This window comes from Podarcis pityusensis (genome assembly GCF_964106645.2).
Source record: "Podarcis pityusensis genome assembly, chromosome: 5".
In the NCBI taxonomy this organism is placed as follows: Eukaryota; Metazoa; Chordata; class Lepidosauria; order Squamata; family Lacertidae; genus Podarcis; species Podarcis pityusensis.
This window is the reverse complement of record NC_138032.1, coordinates 92,049,327-92,065,593: the sequence shown is the minus strand read 5'-3', so window position 1 is coordinate 92,065,593 and position 16,267 is coordinate 92,049,327. Positions and strand designations below refer to the sequence as shown.

The window sequence follows — 16,267 nt, the reverse complement described above, 5'->3', positions numbered from 1 at the left end:
AGACAGAAAACTTTCCATTTCACACCTCCTTCCTTTCTCTACATCACATATAACTGTGCATTACACAAGGTATGCTGCAGACCAGAGATTTTGCATTATGCTTCCAGACGGAATTAAATAACGAATTTAAACCACTTCATGTACAATAATATATGTATTAATTGCTTGCTACGGCAACGAAAATGGATTAGTTTACACTAGTAAACTAATACATCTTCATTGCCGTAGCAAGCAATTAGTACATATTCTTGTATGTACGTGAAATGATTTAAATTCATTATTTAATTCTATTTTCTTATTTAAATAACCTAAGTCATTCTCCTTGATTAAAATCAGCCAACCCTGCATGTATCGCTGACCTATTTGCTTTCTGTGCAGCATTTATGATTATGTAATCATCCAGACGTATATTCTGTTTCAATGGGAGGGTTTCAAGATCCAAGAACGCTGATCGTTTTGTGCCGCATCTGCTAAGACACTCCAAAGATTTTAATGCATTTAAAATCTAAACTCTAAAGAAACTTGACAGCTTGTGTTCTTATTCAGATACGTCACAGCTGCAAAGAGGTATATTGTCAGGCCATTTTAGACAAAGCTAATTGGAATTCTTTAGGGACGCGGGTGGCGCTGTGGGTTAAACCAAAGAGCCTAGGACTTGCCGATCAGAAGGTCGGCGGTTCGAATCCCCGCGACGGAGTGAGCTCCCATTGCTCGGTCCCTGCTCCTGCCAACCTAGCAGTTCGAAAGCACATCAAAAGTTCAAGTAGATAAATAGGTACCGCTCCGGCGGGAAGGTAAATGGCGTTTCCGTGTGCTGCTCTGGTTTGCCAGAAGCGGCTTAGTCATGCTAGCCACATGACCCAGAAGCTGTACGCCGGCTCCCTCGGCCAATAAAGCGAGATGAGCACCGCAACCCCAGAGTCGGCCACAACTGGACCTAATGGTCAGGGGTCCCTTTACCTTTACTTTAATTGGAATTCTTTGATCTGCATGAGCCCTGATCAGCAATTTCCCATATGTAAAAGAAGGTGGGGAGGGGGGAGAATGCTGCTGACCACATCCCTACGTCACATGCACTACATTGGCCCTGCCTTTGCACAAACAGCTATGGTTCTATGTGGTTGTGCATCCTCATCCCCACACAATGGACATTTAGAGAAGGTCTGGCTTCTCCATATTCCATTCAGACACCTTCGGTTTGGTGCAGACTTCCATAGGCACCTCCCCACTTGCGCCTGATCAATACAAGCACACAAGCACAACTGTTTTCAGCACTGAAAGGGGACAGAACAGACTTGCATGCGCCCTGCTGACATGTGCAGTGGTTGGGAACGGAAGCCCCACATAAGCAGAGACACCCCCCCCCCCGCCTTTAACCTTTTGCCTGGTAGCCACAGGCAACAAGGAATCCCATGCAAGCGAGTTTGCTGGTGGAAGGGGAGTGGATCTCTCCATTCCACTGGCATCAGTCAACTTGGGTTTTCCATGTTCGCTGCAGAAGAGGGGAAGACTTTCCTCCTCTGCCAGCCTGCTTGGTAGAGTAATAAATAATAATAAGAGCGGCTAACAACAGTAAAATAATACAGCATTCTAAAATCAATTCATTATAAAATCAGTTCAAATCAAATTAACGGCAACCATTGGGCTAGAGTTCTGTGAGGATTACCAAAGGAGGGGGTCAGGCTGTGCCCTGGCCAAAGGCCTGGTGGAACAGCTCTGTCTTGAAGGCCCTGCGGAAAGATGTCAAGTCCCGCAGAAGACTTTTGCCTGTTAAGAAGCCGGTATCCTACATTTCCATTCTGGCTGTGGAAATGTGGGCTGCTAACCTCTTAGTAGACGTATAAAAAGAGTGCAACTCTGGTTGCAAAAGTTGTTTATTTACCCATTTACAAGTGAGCTTTAAAGTTATTTTAGTTACTTGCTTCTTGCCGGTTGCGGTGGCTGAAGAGTAGCTTAGCTTGGCACATGGAGACCTAACCATCAGCCGCTGCATTGCAGAACTGCCTGTTACCTTCATGTAAGAAGCAATCTGACATCTCAAATCAAGCTCCTGATAAAAACCTCTTAATGCTCTGCTATTAATTACAGTACGGTTTCCTTTTGGGAAACTTGGGATCATAAAACTGTAGAGGTGGAAGGGGTCCCAAGGCTCATCTAGTTAACCCCCCCCCCCAATGCAGGAATTGATTTATATAGCTATGAGAAAGCTTGTCAGGGAATTAATATTTTGCTGCCAAAAAAAAAGCCAGCTGAATTGTAACTCGGCTGGCCATAATCTTTCCCCTGAGGACAGAGAGAAAGAGGCTTAACATCTTCAAAGAAAGGCCAAAATGGTATCTGTTTGCTCTAAGGACTTGCTCTGGGTTACTCAACGCTTCTCGGTCTTTTGGCTAAGACCAAATTTAGATATCTCTTGTTTAGCTCAGATCAGCATCCTCGGAATGCTTTCAGATGATCCACAACAGGGATGTCCAACAGGTGGATCGCTATCTACTGGTAGATCCCCACCAGGTTTTGGTAGATCGCGGTCGATCTCTGGCTCCTTTTCCTTAGCGTCACTAAAACTGACTCCTGCCCTGCTCCCTCACCCTGCCCTCCATTGTTGTATGTTCTCTGGAAGGGAGCTTTCTCTGTGCTGCTGTTTTGATCCATAGCAATCTTTTTTGTGAGTGACTTTACCCCCTTGTCCCTTGCCTTAAATCCGCCCCCTCCCCAAGCTTTTTTTTAACCCCTTAAAAAGGGCCTTTCTCCTCCCCAAATAAAGCTCAGCAACTTAGAGCTGACCCCCCCCCCTTTTTAATTCTGAAAGTAGATCGTAGTCTCTTGAGAGTTAGCCACCCCGATCTACAATGTTGTTGTTTAGTCGTGTCCGACTCTTGGTGACCCCATGGACCAGAGCACGCCAGGCACTTCTGTCTTCCACTGCCTCCCGCAGTTTAGTCAAACTCATGCTGGTAGCTTCGAGAACACTGTCCAACCATCTCATCCTCTGTCGTCCCCTTCTCCTTGTGCCCTCCATCTTTCCCAACATCAGGGTCTTTTCCAGGGAGTCTTCTCTTCTCATGAGATAGCCAAAGTATTGGAGCCTCAGCTTCAGGATCTGTCCTTCCAGTGAGCACTCAGGGCTGATTTCCTTCAGAATGGAGAGGTTTGATCTTCTTGCAGTCCATGGGACTCTCAAGAGTCTCCTCCAGCACCATAATTCAAAAGCATCAATTCTTTGGCAATACTTTATTTAAAAGATGAAGGTGGTAAGATGCTGGTTGTCTGAAGGTTTCTTTTGAGTCTGGCTGTCAGGCAGCGCTACAGGTGTATATTCCAGCACCACTGGCCACCCCAACAATATAGGTATCGCCTAGAGGCCATTAAAGCACCCATCCACTTAGTTCGTCACGAGACTAACTACAGCAAGCATTTCGGAGAACTGGAGCAGCAACAAACCTGACTGTGTCTATATGCTACTGAGTCCACTTTCCGTTCATTTTGTTCTTTCAGTGTACAGTGGTACCTCGGGTTACAAACACCTTGGGTTACAGACTCCGCTAACCCAGAAATTGTACCTTGGGTTAAGAACTTTACCTCAGGATGAGAACAGAAATCGTGCGGCGGCAGCAGGAGGCCACATTAGCTAAAGTGGTACCTTAGGTTAAGAACGGTTTCAGGTTAAGAACGGACCTCCGGAACGAATTAGTTCGTAACCAGAGGTACCACTGTACAGTGAAGCTGCACCAGAATAGAAAGCAGCATATTTGTTCAACAGGCTTTCAGACATTCTCCTGTGTGGGAGTGGGGGAAAATCTGGTGGTTTGCCAAGGATGGACACCAGAAAAGTGATTCTCGGTAGAACAAAGTTTAGGAATAATTTAGCTATACAGTGGTACTTCAGGTTACATATGCTTCAGGTTACACACTCCACTAACCCAGAAATAGTACCTCGAGTTAAGAACTTTGCTTCAGGATGAGAACAGAAATCATGCTCTGGCGGCGCGGTGGCAGCAGGAGGCCCCATTAGCTAAAGTAGTGCTTCAGGTTAAGAACAGTTTCAGGTTAAGAACGGACCTCCGGAACAAATTAAGTACTTAACCCGAGGTACCACTGTAGTTTAAATGTTATTTGTGTTAAGACATTATTAAATTTCCCCAACTATGCACAGAACTAGGCATTTTTACTCCTAAGTCCACCTGTGTTCCATTTATTTTATATATTAAATTTATATACCACCCTTTATATATAACCAGGGGATCCTGCACCTTACAGAACACAGCCCCAATAACGAACGCACAGAGGTCTACTACACATTTTGCCAGTATCAAGCTCTGCCTGAGACCTTTTAGAGCTGTTGCCAGGCAGAACAGACATCCCTAGGCTAGCTGGGCCAAAATCTGACTCAGTACATGGGCCATCCTCTATCCTGCTACACTTTTCAGGCAGGCTCTGAATCAACATCACTGATAACTACTGCAGCACTGACTACTTTTGCCCTCCCAATATGCATAGGTTCCTTTGAATTCACAGCGTTCACACACACAAAAAGAAGTTCTTATCTATTAAGACTATGAGAAGAATGTTTAATAATGCAGCAACTTCAGGGCTGAGGTGATTCTCCACCCCACAGTATAACTTCAGTGTAACTTGGGTACGACACCTATGTATTTCCAACGTAGCAGGGGGTTGGGCTAGATGACCCCTGGGGGTCCCTTCCAACTCTACAACTCTATGATCAGCCTCAGAGCCATCAAAAACACTGATTGTAAAAGGAAGAAGCAATTTTGGGCTCTTCCGGCAAAGGGGGAAAAAAACCCCCGGCCTTCTCATCTCTCACGCATACTTTAGAAAGTTCAAACTGACTGTTACAACCATGTAATACATCATTCATATCTTTGTCTGGGCTAATTACCAATTGCCCCAGGATACAAAGATATGGGGGAAAGGTGACATCATCGTTGTTGTTTTGCGTTTCTTTAGCTGGGGAATAACATGCACCGATAGCCATCTTCAAATATCCAAAAGGGCTGTCACATGGAACAAGCTGGTTTCCTCCTGCTCTGGAGGGTAGGACCCAAACCAAGGGATTCAAGTTACAAGAAAGGAGATTCCCGACTAAACATCAGGAAATACTTTCTGGTGTGGAACTGGGCACCCTTGGGAGGCGATGGATTCTCCTTGGAGGTTTTTAAGCAGAGGTTGGGTGGCTTTTGCAGAGTTTCCTGCATCGCAGGGGGTCTTCGTGGTCCTTTCCAACTCTACAATTTTATTATTCTAAGTGTCAGCTAATTATGAGCTCCATGTATGTGCTCTCATTCCTCAGTAAAGCAACAGAAAACACAGCTTGAGAAACACTGAGCATCACTGAAACAGTAAAGTTACCTTCCCACCTGGTTGTGCACAGATTAATAATAAAAATTATTATTATTATTATTATTATTATTATTATTATTACTACTACTACTACAGTGGATGCTTGGGTTGCGAACGTGATCCATGCGGAATGCACATTCGCAACCCGCAGCGTCCTCAACCCGCAGCGGCGCGTCTGCGCACGTTGCGATTCGGTGCTTCTGCGCATAGCGCAATTTAGCACTTCTGCGCATGCACGACCGCCGAAACCCGGAAGTAACCCGTTCCAGTACCTCTGGGTTTCGGCGGTCCGCAACCCGAAAAAACACAACCTGAAGCGTCTGTAACCCAAGGTATGGCTGTATTATTATTATTATTATTCCATCCATAAATAAGAATGATAATTTATAGGCCACCCATCTGACTGGGTTGCCCCAGTGACTCTGGGCAGCTTTCAACAAATTATAAAACCACAGTAAAACATCACACATTAAAAGCTTCCTGATACAGGGCTGCCTTCAGATGACTTCTGAAAGTCAGCTAGTTATTTATTTTTGACATCTTTGACATCTCACCAGAGGGCATTCCACAGGGTGGGTGCCACTACCAAGAAGGCCCTCTGCCTGGTTCTCTGTAACTTCACTTCTCACAATGAGGGAACCGGCAGAAGGCCCTCAGAGCTGAACCTCAGTGTCCGGGCTGAACAAGGGGGTGGAATACAGGACCGATGCAACAGGCATAAATTCCTCCTTAATGCTCCAATTTAACTTACCAACCATGGAGACATTATGCAGGAAATTAGTGCCTCCCTCACATCAGGCTGTGTATCCACAGCAGTAACCAGAGGAGAAATGACCACTGGGAAGAGCGCAGAAGCAAGAAAAGCCATAGTCCAACTGCACCGGCACAGCCTTCATCTGCCCCACTGCAACAAAACAGGTCTCCCCTGTGTTGGCCCCACAGCCACAGCAGGCCCTGCAACTCTCGATCCCTGAAGGCACTCCCCCTCCATTGTCTCTTGAGACAGATGGATACCAACCATCTGTCGGAAAGAGACTGTTCCTGTCTTAACATCCCATTGCAGTTCATTTTAAGTACAGTGGTACCTCGGGTTAAGTACTTAATTTGTTCTGGAGGTCCGTTCTTAACCTGAAACTGTTCTTAACCTGAAACACCACTTTAGCTAATGGGGCCTCCTGCTGCCACCGCACCGCCAGAGCACGATTTCTGTTCTCATCCTGAAGCAAAGTTCTTAACCGAGGTACTATTTCTGGGTTAGCGGAGTCTGTAACCTGAAGCATATGTAACCTTAAGCGTCTGTAACCCAAGGTACCACTGTACTAAGTAGAGTGCGAAGTTGACTAGACCAGTGATGGCCAAAGTTGGCCCTCCAGCTGTTTTGAGACTACAACTCCCATAGGACCAGTGGTCTAGGATGATGGGAACTGTAGTCCCAAAACAGCTGGAGGGCCAACTTTGGCCATTACCGGACTAGACCATATACAAGCTTTTGATCTAGTCAATCTCACTCTCAGGGGATGCTTAGAACAAGGAAAATGTTCCTGGATGGAATAGCCTTGCAGAAATGGAGATGAAGACTTGGCAGAAAAGTGCTATACTATCGGAATGAATGAATGAATGAATGAATGAAGGCATGTGTGGATATATAGCCAAGTTCTCATCTTTCCACTTTCACAGGAGAGATGTTTTCCTTCGTTTACGAAGAAAACAGTTTTTTTAATAAAAAAAAGTTTCATCTTGGTCGAAACAGACAAACAGCAGAAAGGTTAAGCTACTGGAAACTAATACGTGATCCTTTGAAAATGCTGAGGTGACTCTAATCCCATTGTGAATGTTTCAGAAACTTTACAGTGCACTGGAGAATCAAGAAGATTATCTACTTCACTCCCAAACAGCCCTCGTCCTGAATTAGTTATTTCCTACACAAACAGTACAATGAACCCATTATCGTTAAGCTTTCCCCTCTGGAATTCTCAAATGTTCTTTTCCCTAAGCAGGTGGATCTAAAATACATTGGGCTGCATTCAACTAACTTTCTTGGTTTTAAAGCCCTAAAAACCAAATCGCGCAGATAAAACTACCACCATCAAGAAGCAGCAGCAATCGTCAACTCCAAATCTAGTGACCAGCTGGCAGTTTGAATATTCCTCCAGGTGCAGACATGCATAAAAACACACATAAAATTTATACCAGCAAATCCAATTATTTATCTCATCTTATGAACAGGAAAGGCAATGATATGAGAAGAGATATGCGGCAGCAAACATTGAAGTTATTTGCGAAGTAGATTAAATGAATGAAGGGAATTGGTAATAATGGCACACATGTACATCATTAAGCCGAAGATAACACATTTAATCTCTGTTAATTTAATTATTATATTTTTAATGTCAGAATAATCTGAAGACAGGCTTTTTATCAGTGCCAAACCATGTTGCTTCGGCTAAGGCAGGCATAGGCAACCTAAGGCCCATTTAACCGTTTAACCGGCCCATGGACCCCTGCCGCCCGCCCGGTTGGCTCCCATGCGCCACGCTAAACCGGCGCAGAGCAGAGCCAAGACCACCTTCCGTGACGCTGGGCGGCTTCCCATTGGCTGCAGGAAGCTCCTCCAGCCAATGGGAAGCTGCACACGCCACCTCCGCGCCGGAAGGAGTGCTGGAAATGTGCATGCATGCGCGCGCGCACACACATGCGCACTCCGGCCCACTGTGGCGTCTGCAGGATCACAAACCAGCCCATGCCCCAAAAAACGTTGCCGACTCCTGGGCTAAGGTTACAGTCCTGGCAAAACGTCTATATGACAAAGCAGGAAACCTATGTTGTCTGGGAACTCAGTGCAAAAACTGATATCAGAATTGATGCAGGGCAACATGTCACATTCTTCAATCCAAGGCAGCTGCTCTGAGCACATAGGACACTGTTGCCTTCTCTTTGTGCCAGCTGCTGCATTGGATATGGACCAGCAGCAACATTGCTGCAGATTGGTCTCCATCAGCTGCTCAAAAAATGAGTCACAGCACATTGTACTGCAAGCTGATGCTGCCGTAGGCACCATTTTCCCCCACAGACAGAGGCCAATCTGGATAGAGAAAATACTTATTCTTGCGGCAGCTTTATCCCAGCACTGTGCCCCCGAAATCTGGCATTCCCCATGTATCCCTCCATCTTAAGAGAGAGGAAACTAATGATGTATAACAAAAGAATGCTATGCAGATAGGTTTCTTTTTCTCGGACATGACCCACTCCTTGGCTAAAATACTGATGAAAAGAATATGGCATGGCGCACATGCTACCTGGAAATCTGTTGAGGTTCAATGCCAGTGAACTCTGAATAGAGAGCAAAACATGTTGCACGGGTTAGGGAATGAATGAAGGGGCATTTGTGGTTGCATGCATCACCAATGGCCACGCCACCTGCAGAAATCAGGTGCTGAAATTACTGGCAGGCTGTGAATTCATCTCTGTCCTATCAGATGGCAGTACATACGCACATCCCAGTTGGGAATCCAAGCACCGCGATACAGTGGTACCTCTGGTTACGCACGCTTCTGGTTACAAACGCTTCAGGTTATGAGCTCCGCTAACCCGGAAGCAGTTGCTCCTGGTTGCGAACTTTGCCCCAGGATGCCAACGGAAATTGTGCGCTGGAGGCGTGCACGCAGCAAACGATTACCTCAGGATAAGAACAGTTTCAGCTTAAGAACTGTCAGGGAACTGACATCGGAGCTAGAGGTGGAGGGAAGGCTCTACAATGATGCTGGAGAAGGGCCCAGCAGGGAGAGAGGCAGCTCAGCAGATGGGGAAGCAATTCAGTGCAACACCAGGAATAAGGCGGGGCAGATGGGGGAATCGGCGAAAGGGCTCCCAGACTCTTCACCGGACACCAGCGGGGAGAGCACTGGTCCTCCGCTACCCACGCCCTCCCTGCGCAGAAGACTTCCGCGCAGAGAAAGTAGGAGGAGACTGGGTGTCAAACAACTTTTATGTTGGAAAAGGTTTAAGAAACACCCACTGACGGATTCTGCTAGCGACTGAGGCAGCCACGAATTGAAGGGCTGTCCAGACAGAAAGCTTTAACAAGGCAACATAGCCAGGAGAGGCGGCAACTTACGCACGAGCAACCCCATACCATTATAAGAACGGACCTCCGGAACGAATTAAGTTCGTAACCAGAGGTGCCACTGTACTAGCCATAACTGCTGAAGGGCGCTGCATTTTTTTTACAGGACCCAGAGTGCTACTTCAGACATGGTCAAGGTTGATGATGATGATGATGATGATGATAATAATTTATTATTTATACCCTGCCCATCTGGCTGGGTTTCCCCAGCCACTTCCAACCGAATATTAAAAACAATACAGCATCAGACATTTAAAATTTCCCTAAACAGGGCCGCCTTCAGTTGTCTTTTAAAAGTAAAATTGCCTTGACATCTGCTGGGAGGGCATTCCACAGGGCAGGCGCCACTACCGAGAAGGCCCTCTGCCTGGTTCCCTGTAACCTCACTTCTTGTAGCGAGGGAACCGCCAGAAGGCCCTTGGGGCTGTGTCCGGGCTGAATGATGGGGGTGGAGACACTCCTTCAGGTATACAGGACCGAGGCCGTTTAGGGCTTTAAAGGTCAGCACCAACACTTTGAATTGTGCTCGGAAACATACTGGGAGCCAATGCAGATCTTTCAGGACCGGTGTTATGTGGTCCCAGCGGCCACTCCCAGTCACCAGCCTAGCTGCCGCATTCTGGATTAACTGCAGTTTCCGAGTCACCTTCAAAGGTAGCTCCAGGTAGAGCGCATTGCAGTAGTCGAAGCGGACTACTTGGTTTGTGCTGCGCCAGGTGGAATGGATACTTTCCTCCTTTGAATGGCAGGCCTCTCCCAACCCCACATCACATCGCATGCCATGAGCGTAGGGGGAAACCCTGCTGGAGCCAAAAGATCTATCCAGTCCAGCTTCCTCTTTCCCACGGTGGCCCAACCAGATGCGTTCAGGAACCTGAAGAAGGGCAAAAGTCCTGTCTGACTGTTGTACTTCAGCAACTGAACTGCACACTGCAGCTGAACTTGCCCAGTTCCCACTTAAAAGTTATCTAAGCTAATTGACATCACCATATCCTATAGCAAATATTTCCAGAATTTGGAAATATTGGGAAAAGTTGTTCCTTTTTTATGAAACTGCAGTCAATCGATGCGTTTTGATGACCCCAGGTTCTGGTATTATCCACCAATTTCTTCCCAACCATGTATAGACCTCTATCATGCCCCCTTCCCTTTTATTTTAAATACCATTTTTTTAAATTAATACTTATCCAAAGATATACAAAAGTTCATATCCAATACAAAGTATCTTTTTTATAATATGCCAGGGTAAAAGAAATGCTTTTAAAATCTAGATCCGGGCCTTCGATTCATTTTCCTAAACATTTTAAAAACAAGATTATGACTCCACAGTAAAACACATATTCAAAAGTTGGTTTTCATCCTCCACTCCAATGAATATCCTTGTTGTTACATATTTTTACGTGGCTGTTTATTTATATATATTTTAAAATTGTATATATGGATGTTTTATGATGGCTTTTATTTGTAATGCCTAATAAAGGTTTGGCGAAGTAAGTACAGTGGTACCTCGGGTTACATACGCTTCAGCTTACATTCCCTTCAGGTTACAGACTCCACTAACCCAGAAATAGTGCTTCAGGTTAAGAACTTTGCTTCAGGATGAGAACAGAAATCGTGCTCCGGCGGCACAGCAGCAGCAGGAGGCCCCATTAGCTAAAGTGGTGCTTCAGGTTAAGAACAGTTTCAGGTTAAGTACGGGCCTCCAGAACAAAATAAGTACTTAACCCGAGGTACCACTGTAAGGTATTCATCCACTTCCTCCATCCCAAAACAGGAGCAGGAATGGGAATAATTCTTAGTACTTTTATTATGTTAACATTTTAAAGGCATTTTCCCCATAAGGCTTATGAGGATTTATCAGAGACTCATTTTTCATGTTCAGCTGGAAGCCGTCCCAAATGCAAATGGCCTTGTTCTGCAATATAGAATCAACTGACTACAGTTATTGTTCCAACTTTGGATTTTCATGTTCTCCTCCTGCTCTAGACTCTGCTGCAACCTGCATGTGTAATGCTTTACTACGTTTTCATTAAACAAATGTTGGCCGGGCGCAGGAGGTTTTAAGAAGCTCTGGGTTTTGACTGCAGTGCTTCTTCCGCTGCCAACTACTGCAGGATTTTACAATCTTGAAATGCTGCAAGCCCAGAGGCCAAGTGCATCACCACATCAATGTTCTGGACCGTGAAATAAAAGCCCAAACGTTATCACCCTTGACTTACAAGCCCCTGATGCGCAACTGACCATCAGCGCAAAAATGCAGTTTTTAAAAATGGACCATTATTAATTATCTGTCCCGAATCAAGCTATTCAGCACCTGCTGCTGATTTTTGGAGCTCTCTAACTGCAGCCACAGCTGGGAGAGTCTGGCAAAAAGGAGAAGAGCAGAAAATGATCCATGAGTTCTGTGGAAATGTAGTCTCCACTCCGGATTTCTAATGCAGATTTATCCAGAAATTCCATAGGAACTGTAAGCTTCCAAAATAATCATTGCCTCTTGGAAGTTGCACAGTTCACCTTGCCCCTTGGGAAATTCAGTTTTTGTTATTGTTGTTGGAAATTTACAATTCAGCTGGGTTGGCCAGCTCTTTTGAAAACCAGTCCAGTCCCACTGAAAATCCAAATTCCAATCAAAAGTCTGTTTTGCATAGATTTTCATGGCAGTCCACTATGGATCTACTGACCTTGACTTGGGACAATGTTGTTCTAGGTCTTGCTAGAAAAAACATTCACGCCCTGCATAAATGGCTTTCAAAACTCAAATGACCAAGTACCGTATTTTTCGCTCTATAAGACACACCTAGTTTTTGGAGGAGGAAAACAAGAAAAAATAATATTCTGAATCTCAGAAGCCAGAACAGCAAGAGGGATCGCTGCGCAGCGATCCCTCTTGCTGTTCTGGCTTCTGGGATAGCTGCACAGCCTGTATTCGCTCCATAAGATGCACACACATTTCCCCTTACTTTTTGGGAGGGGAAAAGTGAGTCTTATAGAGCAAAAAATACAGTAAATCTTTGTACAGTAATTCTTCTGCTGAGTAACCCCACAGAATCCCTGCTTGTAAAGATTCTGAAGTATTTTCCAGAAGCCTTTTCAACACAACTGTGGTTCCATACAACTGAGAGGGTGTTCTGCTCCTAATCCCACTGCCCCCACATGACTGCACATTGCAAAGAATATTGGTAATGACGGAAAAGCTCTCTTTTGAGCAACTTGTCTGCCATTGCCAATTTAGAACCCTTGATAAGCTTCTAAGGAACAGAGTCTGAAAACCACCAGTGTCCTACTTACTAAGTGGTCAAATAATTCATTTTCTGCGTTAGGACAAGAGCATGCATTTAAAGTAGGAATGGTAATCTTGCAAATGCAATTTTAGTTAATATATTTGATTCAAGAGCTACTCTACTCCCAATCTGGTTTGCTTTAGAAATTCTACCCGCCTTTCCAGATCCATGGTTATGCTAGAGAGTTTCAAAACCCTGCACAATGTCTAGAATCATTAAATCACGGCAGTGAAAGTCATCCTTAGGATTGATTCAGTCTCAGGGGTGGGGTGCATCGAACTTCAGCTAATTCAGCAACTAAAAAGGATGTGGGTTATCTTCTGATCAGTGGTAAAGGTGTGAAACCAATTCTAACGATGTTCAACAATTTCTTTCGGCTATAATAGTTAGATATGCCAGTTTAATTCTAGAGGCAGACTGCATCAAGCTTGGTTGTGTAAAAGGGTAGCTGAACATAACCTGCAGATATCAAGATTTTCGTGCTCTGCACATCATCAAAATATTTGACTAGTTAGAAGAACCGACCTTAGCTGTAAAGAAAATGTGGGCCTGTTCTAAAAAATAATAATAGTGGAGTCACCCTTCTTCAAATGCTTTTCATTGCACTGATTTAGATTTCCTTTATTATACCAAACTATATTTCTTTCCCTTTCTGCATTTGTTTCCTTCTCCTTTTTTAGTGCTACCTTATACAAGATGCTTTGTCATCCTTTAATATCTCGGTCATTCTTGACAACTTTATCTGCTAATACAATCCTGGATAAAGCAATGAGTTTTCTAGCATTCATATTTTATGTTTCCAGGCCATTTTACTGTAGGGAATAGGGGATTTCCCTTTGTAATTTAATGCACCAATTAAAATATCGAACTATTAACTTGTTCTTGTTAAGTTACAAAATAAATGGGAACGCTGAGTATTTAGGTAACAACTACCCAATAAATAGTAACATATACGGAATCCTTTCCTAAGGTATTTTTGGGGCAAACTGCTTATACATAAATGAAGACAGATTTTCTTCTTGTGAATGTGACAAATTGATTGCAACACGAAAACCATTAGGAGTTTATCCATGGCATCTGCATATTAATAATTTTAATCCTAGGCACCATATTCCATATAAAAATGAGCAATCATGACATACCTCCTTAAAAAAGATCAGAATCTGCATTTCAAGTGTAATTTAAAAAAAAAAAATCTTGGAGCAAGAATTTCTAAGAAGCAGCTTGATACTGTTGTGTTATGCATTTATAACTATGCCATATGTATTTTTTTAAAAAAGCAATTATTGAAACTTGCTTTTAAAATGAAGCTGTATATAACTGCAAAAGCATCAGATCAGATGCGTCTGTGGAGATACTGGCTATGTTTAATCAATAATAACCCAACCTAATATAACAACCGTCTACATTTTATAAAATAAAACGAGTGCTAGGGCAAAGTCTGAATTTTAAATCACTGCACGAAGATTACTTTCTCTATTAGAACATAAATAAACAAAAGCGCATTATTTGGTATAGGAAGCTGCTAATGTGCAAAAAGGTAGTAGATAAATCTGTCCAGTTTATCTAATAAATAACAAAGCTTGTTAACACACAAAAAGTATAAAATACGTATTGATCAGAATATTTTATAGAGAGCAGTATTTTTAAAGCAGCTATGCCGACTGTGTTGCTAATATTAGCCTTGTGCACTGTTAGCGGTGTAACAGCGCAGATACAACACTTAATCAGATTAGAATTAGACAAGCTCTCTCTTGTCAGCTGGAGGAGTTCCTCAACTGTTATTTACTGAACAGCCTGAAAGTATGCCATGCTAGGAGATCCTTCTAAACTGCTGCGAATTATTTGTTTAAACCAGCGTGGCTCTTTCTGTTCCTTCGCCATGCGAAGAGGCTGAACTCGATAATATCACGGAACACAGGCCCTGCTGAGTATAAGGTGCATGAATCATTTCATAAGCGATGGTGCAGCCGAGTAGCTCAGCTTCAAAAACGCCATCACCAAATTTCTTTTGCTTCATTGCAAAAAACAGAAGGGGACGGTGGCACACAACAACAACAACAACATCCCTCCACCCGATTCATCATGCTTCATTTTTTAAAACTAACTAAACGGGGATTTGCTTGCAGTTTCTCCATCTCGGCCAGGAAAGCGAATGTCTTTCTGGCAATCGTTAAAAGTATCTCACAAAACCGTATTTTCAAAGCACGGTTCCTGCCTTGTTCCCTAACCAAAAGGGCAGCGCCAGCCCCTCACTGTCTTTCACAGCATGCCATCTATTACAAAGAGTTACGAGTCGGGGGGGGGATGGTACCCCTTTCCCTTCTACAGCCTCCTTCCATCCATGCGGTGTCAACATCTCATCCTAGCCGCAGGGTTAGGAGCAGCGGAGCATCCCAGCAGAGACGGAGGCCAGCCCAGCCAGTGGAGCTTTGGGGCGCAGGTTGCCATCGCGGCCCATTCACAACAAACGCATCCTCCAGAAGGTCGGCGGACCAGAAGCCCGCCGGCTGCGCGCGGGTCCACGCATACACACGCACACGCGGGGCCGCCCGCCCACTCCAGAAGGCCACCGCAGGCCTTGAACCACCCTTTCCCGTCCGTGAGGCTGTAAGAACAGGGACACGGCGTCCCCGCTCAACTTCCTTCCTTCCTTCCTTCCTCCTCTCCGCCGCGCCTGGCAACCTCTGCGCGCGCGGAGAAGCAGCCTGGCCGGGCAAGGCGGCGGCGCCGGCGCCGGGTGGGCCTTGTTCTCCCTCTCCAGCCGCGGCCCCGACCCCCACACCCGCCCTGGGGGAAGCCAGGGCCGCCCGCCCCTCCTCGCCGCCTTCCCCTCTTACCGCGCAGATCAGACCCGCGCGCGCGCGCGCGCTGGAGCCTCTCCAAGTCCCCCCTTCGGCCTCCGAGCGCCCCCTTTTGCGCGCCGGCGCGCGCCCGGCGGAGAGGCGCAGGGGGGCCTGGCTCGCGCCTCCGAAAGGCGCCCCGAGACGCACAATGCCGCGCAGCACAAAGCCCGGCGGGCGGCGGGCGCGCGCGGCGGCGGCGGCGGCGAGGGGGGGAAGGGAAGGGAGCCTCGCCGGCCTCTCCAAACGCCCGCCGGCCGCGCCACGACCCAGGCAGGCAGGCCGGGCAAGGCAGGGCAAAGGCAAGGCAGGGCCTGGCCGGGCGGGTCCTTACCGAGCGGCAAGCCCTTGTTGAGGAGGTGGGAGCTGCCCATTGAACCGCGCTGTCAGGGGCACGGCTCCTCCGGCGGCGGCGGCGGCGTCTGGGGCGCAGTGCGGCGCATATGGCGGCGCCGTCGCTCTCCCCGCTCGCCAAGCGGCCCAGACGCTTCGCCAAGAACGGAGGCCGGGAGGAGGAGGAGGCGGCGGCGCGGGAGGAGCTCCAGGCAGGCAGGCAGGCGTTGGTCTTCTGGTTCCTGCCTCGCCAAAGTCCCCGGAAAGCAGAAGGGGCGGGAGGGAGCGCGGGAAGGCGGGAGCGCGCAGGGAAGCGCGCGGCGGGGAGG

General features: G+C 46.2%; 1 protein-coding gene and 1 long non-coding RNA gene across 7 annotated transcripts in view; one reads left to right on the top strand and one right to left on the bottom strand.

The window, feature by feature from the left end:
- Positions 1–16,121, bottom strand: part of CTBP1 (C-terminal binding protein 1) — a 57,398-nt gene extending 41,277 nt beyond the window's left edge. For 2 of the 5 annotated variants that reach the window (XM_081005617.1, XM_081005618.1), the window contains exon 1: positions 15,940–16,115. Coding sequence is in view for 2 of the 5 variants with exons in the window: in XM_081005615.1 (XP_080861741.1) it covers positions 15,940–15,979 (40 nt within the window). In the remaining 3 variants the exon portion in view is untranslated. Of the gene's footprint in view, positions 1–15,939 lie in introns of all 5 variants that reach the window. The other 3 variants (XM_081005615.1, XM_081005616.1, XM_081005619.1) reach the window with 3 other exon arrangements.
- The window catches only part of LOC308477279, a 186,284-nt gene that overhangs the window by 46,187 nt on the left and 123,830 nt on the right, over positions 1–16,267 (top strand). The window lies entirely within an intron of this gene.